Below are 7,889 nucleotides of genomic sequence, written 5' to 3' on the forward strand. Positions count from 1 at the left end.
AGGATGCGGTTACTTCTGGGGGCCAACTTTAGGGCTAAAAGCCAAATCATGGCTCCAATTTGCCGACGACTCGGCATTAATTGCTCATTGTACAGAAAGCAATTAATTAATCTGAATTATGCTTAGTGGCCAAACATGCAGATGCGAATAAGGAAAAAAGATGGAGCATACGAACAGTTTTCTCCAAGACTGACGATCGATGATGATGTGATTCCCGATATAAAAATTGGTGATAGCTTTATCTACTTGGGGAAATCATATGATTTTGAGGGCAAAAACATTAAAGCCAAAGAGGCGATTGTTTCAAAACTGACCAGTTTCTTGGAAACCACTTCGTCTCTCGACATCACGCCACAACAGAGGCTTCAGATTCTAAGAAGTTTCATCCCCTCCCAACTACATATGAATTCCATTGCTATAACTTTACATTGACTTGGATATTGTCCAACTTAGACAATCTGATAGTGAAAAAGGTCAAAGAGTGGTTCGCAATGCCGATCAGTGGCTGTGTGTCCCAGATCTTTTCGCTACCAACAAAGTTTGGCGGCAATAACATTACACTACTGAAAAAACAAAATTGAAAATTAGAAGTTATTTTAAAAACAGCACCAACGTAGAAATCCAATGTCTTTTTCAAGAAACAACTTCGTCCTATATCAAACCTGACAATTGGCTGTCTGAAACGGGCTCGCTGAAGCTGTCTCTCGCTCTTATTGATGAAACTCGTTTAAAGTCCTGTTACAACCACGTTATTGAACTGCAGTCGCAAGGAGTGATACTCAAAACAATTGTCGATGTGACTAAACTAAACCAGCACAAATTACGCGCTGGTCAAGGATTACCAATAACATACCAGGAGTATTATACAAATTCATAAGAAAATGTTTTGTGCAACAACAGCCCACAAACTCAAACTTGTTTAGGAAGACCAAAACTGCATCATCCTTGTGTTTGCTATGCAAAGTTCGACAGACGAATAAACATGTAAAATACGAATAAACGTCAAATTGTGGTTCAACTTCGGCTTTGGCGAGACACAATAAACTGCTGGCGCTAATCATCATACTCCGGCTGATTGCTGCATCTTTGCTGATTTGGTAGCGGAAAACGTTCGACCAATGTCTGATATATTCAACACGCTATGTCCAAATGTTGCCATTCTGAATAAAAGTTGTAGAATTGACGATATGCCACGAAACAAACATGTTAACATCCAGACAATTTAAACGCCATAAATAAAGAAACCTGCAGTCGTATAAAATCGTTATTCATAACTGAATTGCTCTATCATTCTCATTTCATTTGAAATATCGCCAATTGGCTTTTATAACAATCTTAACATATCTTTATTTAAAATCTTATGCCCTAATTCTTTTGATGAAAAACTTATAAAAACCGCAATTAGTTTGTCATACGGAACGTAATATATTGTGACAGAAAACCATTTAAATATGTGAACTTCTGCCGCGCGGTGAAATTTTTTTTTTGCTCGAATATCAACAACCGCCGCCGCCAGCCTAGGCAGTCTCGCTTTTGGCCGGGACTCGCCTCTTCACAACTTTTTATTTCCGGGTCGGAAAATACGGACCGGGCGGAAGAATTATCACGCGCTGCTTGCTGGTCGGTTAATCCGGCCCTATTAACCGCTAGCAAGTCTTCTTCAAACATGTTTTAGTTTTTAAAAGTGACAAACAAAACCTAACTGAAATAATTCTATTAATAAACAAAAATAAAACAAACAAAATAATATTGACTTATAATATTCTTTAATTCAAATGTTTTTAAAGTCAACGACAGAACTAAATTAAATATTCTTAGTAAACGAAAAATATTTGTACCAGCTGTAATAATGAATAAAATTCCAAAACCAAAAACGCCAGAGCAACCAAACATGCAGAACCCGACCGACCAAATACCAACCACAATAAACCCAAAAAGTAATTCAAAACACTAACCCAAAACACTAACTTTTCCTTTTTTCCCCTTTTTTCCAATTGTCCAAAAGGTTTATATACTAAACAAATTCTAAACATACTGAGAAAACATTCATTCTCAAACAATATATGTGCGCCATACCTTACCAACATTCACTAATTAATTAATACCATATTCTACCAATCTGCACACAAAACCAATTCATACGACATTCGACCAGCCTGCCCACCTGACCACTTTATACACCATGCGCGCCAACATGCTAAAAACCTATTTTAACCTAAAAAAAATGATCCTGCAAATTATTAGAATATACAATTATATCATCGATGTATGCCAAACATGTATTTGGGCACAAGTCCGAAAACACTATATCCATCAAGCGTTGAAAAGTAGCGCCAGCGTTACATAACCCAAACGGCATTCGTTTGAACCTAAAAATGCCTTTGTTACAGACGAAAGCAGTTTTATCCCTATCATCTGGATGCATTTCTATTTGGTGATAAGATGATTTAAGATCCAAAAAGGAAAACCATCGCGCACCTGACATCGCGTCTAGACACATGTCTTATCTTGGAAGCTGGTACGCGTCCTTTACTGTTAGCAAATTTAATTTCCGGTAATCAATACAACATCGGTATGAGCCGTCTTTTTTCTTTACCAAAACAATGTTGGAGGACCAAGGCCCATGAGATGGCTCAATCACATCTTGCTCCAACATTTCGTCTACCTGTTTTGCGATAACTTTTTGGTGTGCCGGGGAATGACGTCTGAGTTGTTGCTTTATGGGCAGGGCCTGCTCTGTGTTGATCCTATGATAAACCCCTTTTGCAACTCCAATTTCTGTGTCTGTATTACTAAATATATCCTGACAATTATTTATTAATTCAGATAATTCATGCCTTCCTTCTTCGGGGGCATCCCTGGTCAATTTGTCAATTATGGTTTTGACGTTAACTAGATTCTCCTGCAGCGGTTGTTGATCCAACTTGTTTTCCAACATGGCCCATAAAAGATCGGCCAATCGTGTTTCCTGTTTAATCAACCTGGATTCGTCATTTACGTTTAATGTTCTGACACATTGACCCTCGTATTTTATCGGAAGCAACTCTCTGACAATCTTTTAGTGACCAGCTTCACTATTCTATTTTTGTTACCAACGGTAATTTGAGCTTCGTCAAACTTCCATGAGACTTTATTATTTACTAGCCAATCTAAACCCAAGATAATTTCTGACACATGGTCTGATACCAAAACCGAAGCAAGCTTCGAAAATCCACCATCCACCATAGTCTCATTTCCTTCTTCATTGGAATTGTTAGCCTTTTTTGGTAGGTGTGACCCTCGCGTTGCTTCCGCTATCCAACCAACCCAATCTTTTTCTGCCATTTACCAAAATCGGCAGATATAAAGTTTGATCATCATTTTTATTAGATTTGTTCACGCGTTTTGATTGTTTATTTGACTTTTCCTTCTCTGGGCATTCCATTTTGAAATGGTCTGATTTTCCGCACCTGTAACAATTATTCTGACCCTTTTGATTGCTTGACTGAAACTTGTTTGATATATTTTCTGAAGGCATTGGGAGATGAAGTGTCCTGGTTTTCCAGGAAAACAAACAAACAAACCTTTTCACCCGTGATCCGAAAGATAGCTGACTGTACCTAATGATCTTGAAGGACGTCAACCGACTGACGAAGCGCGTTTATTTGCCGCTTCACTGCCTTCACCCTGTTTTCTGTTGTATCCTGCATGTTCCTAACCTGTGGGGTAAACCTGTAGGATGAATTAACTAAGTTTTTTGAAACTTCAAGGCGCTGTGCAATTCAATATTTTTTGGTTCCCTTTCTCTAACTTTCAGTTTTAAATCAGCGTCATTAAGAGCAAAAAAAAAAAATTTCTTGTTAAATTTACCGCCAACTTTGACTGTTTGCCCGGGTGAGCTAACGACATTAACTTTTTTACCGTTTGTGATAATTCTGGTTTGCGTCGATGAGTCGGCAACTCATGTCTATACGATTCTTTGTGACCACTCGTTCTATAACGGTTTTCTAGCTTCGTTACTAATTTTTGATAACCTAGTCCCACTAAGTCCCAAAGAACTTCAGCAGCTTCACCTGCCAACGAACATGACAGATACGCTACCTGTCGTCCATACTCCATTGGTTATACATAGCACATATCTCGAACTTCTTAAGAAAAGTTTTGAGACACCCAGTGCCATCAAACTTGTCTGGTTTTAACAGCTCATGATGTCGGACCTGTGATGTTTGGTATATACACTCGGCTCACAATGCGTGGTTGTCGAACGAAGAACTGTGTTCGACTCCTTCATTCTCTTTGAACCATTCTGCATCTATTCCTGGAATTTGAAACATTATTACGCTTACGAATAACAGAGAGGCTTTGTGCTGGCGTAGGCTTATAAACTGATAAAACTTGTTCTGGCGCGAATTCCGCAGACTTAAAACTGAAAATTTTCTGTGCGTCGTTAAACCCAATACCTGAAAATTCTGGAGAAGTTTTACAAACAACTGCCTCCGGTACTGACTGTTGACCTACCTGATACTTAAAATCTAAAATATTTTCGGTAGAACGTGCCTGTAACCTAAAAATTAGGAATTTCATTTCGGTCACCGCCATACCTGTCACTTAAAAGTTTGGGAGAAACAATTTTAATTTTATCTGTGATATACTCGTCACCTAAAAATTGACGAGGGTAATCACATTGACTCCTGCTGTACCTGTCACCTAAAACTTTTGAAGAAGAGGCCCCACGTTGGGCGCCAATTGTGAACTTTTGCCGCGCGGCGAAATTTTTCCTTTGCTCCAATATCAACAACCGCCACCGCCAGCCTAGGCAGTCTCGCTTCTGACCGAGACTCGCCTCTTCACAACGCGGAAGAATTATCGCACCCTGCTTAATGGTCGGTTAATCCGGCCCTATTAACCGCTAGCATGTCTTCTTCAAACATGTTTTAGTTTTTCAAAGTGACAAACAAAACCTGACTGAAATAATTCTATTAATAAACAAAAATAAAACAAACAAAATAATATTGACTTATAATATAAAACCTAGTTCTGTGAATGATAAAGTTTTAGTGATAAAGATATTACAGTATCCTTGAGCGTATCATCCTAGTGAAGTAAATGCAATAGTTTAAATGCCTCACGATAAGTCGCACACGATGTTGGACAACGAACATTCACCAACAACAACCGGAAATAATAACATTCATCGTTATTGGGATGTACTGTGTAGATGCGACCTAAAGCGTCTTAAGAAAATACAGTTGGATATTCTTCAACTGGTGTTCCATGTTTTTGACGCTGAAATGATTTTGATAATGCCTTCCAGGTAGAGGTGGACATGGGAATGGAAAATAGAGAAATAGGAACCGCGAGATTGGTAGTAAATTTTTTTTGGTAAAAAGTTTCTTATGGAAACGGGATTGAAATTGAAACAGTACAAAATTTGTTAAAAGAAAGGTCGAATGGGGAAAAAATTATGAAATCTAATAGCTTTGAACCTTTACCAAAAAAATTTAAAATTGATGGCATTGTTGATTTTACAGAAATTCATGATCCAGATGAATTAACCCATAATATAAATGAATTATCATAATATCTCAACTTAAAAGTTGAAAAAGATACTGACCCAGTTACATTTTGGAAAGAAAAAAACTTGTATGTCCTTTACTTTATGATGTAGCTTGTCAAATTTTATGCATACCAGCAACTTCATCTGCTAGTGAACGTGTCGTCAGCATTGCAGGTCGAATATTGGAGTAAAGAACTGGAGAACTACATTATCGGCAAACAGTTAATAATTTATTTTTACATGGCAACATTTAATTGTTTAGTTTAATTTTCTCAATGCAAAATTTTGACTGCTTATTTTGGTCTTGTGTACATTTTTATAAAAAAAATCGTGTTTTTGAACGGAAGGGAACGGAAGGGAAATGGAAATGCTTCTTTTGGAGTGGGAGGGAAATGGGAATTGGTTGGTAAATTGGAAAATGAGAAGAAAGCGGAAATGTTTTCATGGAAATGGAAGGGAAATTGGAATGAAAAAGCGATTCCCGTCCATCTCTAATTCCAGGTGTAATAGCGTGGCATGTCAGCATACAGCAAAGTGCGAGCAAAATCATCAGTTTTGCAGACTTTGGAGAAACTTGTTAATGTTGTCGACAGTGGACGTACTGCTCTGTCTGCTGCGTTCGATTCATTAAAATAAGAAATTCATGAGAGATTTTAATTTTTGTTTAAAAACTCTAGCAGTTATGTCTGCCTAACAACTGGTGCTACATAGCACTTTCCTCTTAATTTCGGACCATTTTGGTTACATGTGAATGTAACAAATAAGTCTGGGCGGCCATAATGCCTAACATATGGAGCATCTTGAGCATATTCATGCATTTGGCGTGGTCTTCTTATATAAGTGGCTGGCAAAATTGTCATTCTTCCTACATTATTTGCATTGCCATCCGCATTTATAGCATCGCAGAGATGAATGTAGGCCCTATTCTTCTGATCGTAGCTGTCGTTGGTTCAAACGGATGTATGTCAATCGTTCAGTCTTAATTTTTAAATTCATAGAAATTCATAGCATTAACTTTTTGTTGGTTTCAGCACCTGCAATCCAAAATGATAAATGCTTAATTTGTTACTTAGATGAAATGAATTAAAATATATTATTTAGTTTTGTTAAGTTTATTTACCTGTTACTTGATCTACTATTTTGATATTAAAATGGTATCCATCTTCCCCCTGTCAAATGATCAAAGGATATTGCAATGCATCATAACTCCAGTGTGTTTTAGATACCCGTTTGAAATCACTAAGACGATGAAGCACAATATCTTTAAAATGTAAATTTTTCCCCACAATGTAATTATGTATTATAAATAAATGTCTGACAAGAGAAGTTTAGTTATTGACAAATAGTTTTATTCTGTAATTTACCTGTTGGTTAGTTATTGTGCTGTATTCTAACAATTTTAACAATTGAATAAACGAGTGATTGATCACAGCAATATACACATGTGATTGCCAGCACTGTTTTTTTTCTGATAAAGTTTATCTGAAGTAAATTTGTTTCAGGAGTCAAGAATCGACGTAGAGAAAAATAATCATACCCTACAAGTTCAAGGGGTCGGTTTTAACAATACGTTGAATGTGGGCATGAAATTATCCTGTATAATATTTGTAGCGCCAAATGGTGTCATTTGAAAACAGCTGTTATATTTCTGAATGCTGGCTAAGAAGGGCTTAAAATCATTTCCAATCCAAGAAATTAATGATCTTAAAGGATCTGGTGGTGGGACCAATTGTGGCAATTTTACTTTGCCTCCAGCACAACATAATTTAATAGATTCACAAATGTTTGAAGCTCAATCGTAAATGTGATTTATCTAGTTATTTGGATTAATTTAGTTACTGTTGGCATTTAAATAAACGTCCAGCCAAGTTTGCGTTCGAAGCAGTTGTGTTCATCTATTGAAAATCTTGAACCTACAGCTACAATACTGGTGTTGGCAGCTACAACATTGGTGTTGAAAATATAAAGACCTATGAAGTTATAACATTGATATTGGTAGTAACAAACGCTAAAGATTACAACTTTGGTGTCAGAAGTAAGATTTTTGGTAGCTTGAAACTTTCTGCAATAAAGAATGACAGTATTGGAAAACCTCGATACAACAATCTAAGGAAAGAATTACGACAACGAAACCTCGACTCGAGAGGAGCGTAAGCAATTTTGATAAACCGCTTAAGGGACGCTCGAATAAAAGATGAAATCAGTCTGGATGAGTTCAAATTTTCGGATCCTATAAAACAATCGTTAGATGATATGAAAAGAATGATCAGTTAGCACACAACCAAAATGATTAGAATAATACGATCAGCCTATCCAAGAACATCACCCAAAGAAGAGACTATACATATTCCTG

The 7,889-nt window shown here is 37.0% G+C and overlaps 3 protein-coding genes across 3 annotated transcripts; 1 reads left to right on the forward strand and 2 right to left on the reverse strand.

The window, feature by feature from the left end:
* Positions 1–1,401: 1,401 nt before the first annotated feature.
* On the reverse strand, positions 1,402–3,324 carry HELRODRAFT_165402 (hypothetical protein; the record flags this gene model as incomplete). Its single annotated transcript, XM_009031990.1, has 3 exons — positions 1,402–1,461; positions 2,666–2,981; positions 3,053–3,324. The coding sequence occupies 3 exons, from the start codon at positions 3,322–3,324 to the stop codon at positions 1,402–1,404; spliced, it is 648 nt and encodes a 215-aa protein (XP_009030238.1).
* A 275-nt stretch (positions 3,325–3,599) lies between these two features.
* Positions 3,600–4,910, reverse strand: HELRODRAFT_165403 (hypothetical protein; the record flags this gene model as incomplete). The annotated part of the gene is made up of 4 exons (XM_009031991.1): positions 3,600–3,698; positions 3,791–3,914; positions 4,081–4,196; positions 4,887–4,910. The coding sequence occupies 4 exons, from the start codon at positions 4,908–4,910 to the stop codon at positions 3,600–3,602; spliced, it is 363 nt and encodes a 120-aa protein (XP_009030239.1).
* Positions 4,911–5,099: 189 nt separating this feature from the next.
* On the forward strand, positions 5,100–6,031 carry HELRODRAFT_165404 (hypothetical protein; the record flags this gene model as incomplete). The annotated part of the gene is made up of 2 exons (XM_009031992.1): positions 5,100–5,293; positions 5,884–6,031. 2 exons carry the CDS (start codon positions 5,100–5,102, stop codon positions 6,029–6,031), a joined length of 342 nt encoding a protein of 113 aa, XP_009030240.1.
* Positions 6,032–7,889: the final 1,858 nt, after the last annotated feature.

Source organism: Helobdella robusta (assembly GCF_000326865.2).
Source record: "Helobdella robusta unplaced genomic scaffold HELROscaffold_8, whole genome shotgun sequence".
Lineage (NCBI taxonomy): Eukaryota > Metazoa > Annelida > Clitellata > Rhynchobdellida > Glossiphoniidae > Helobdella > Helobdella robusta.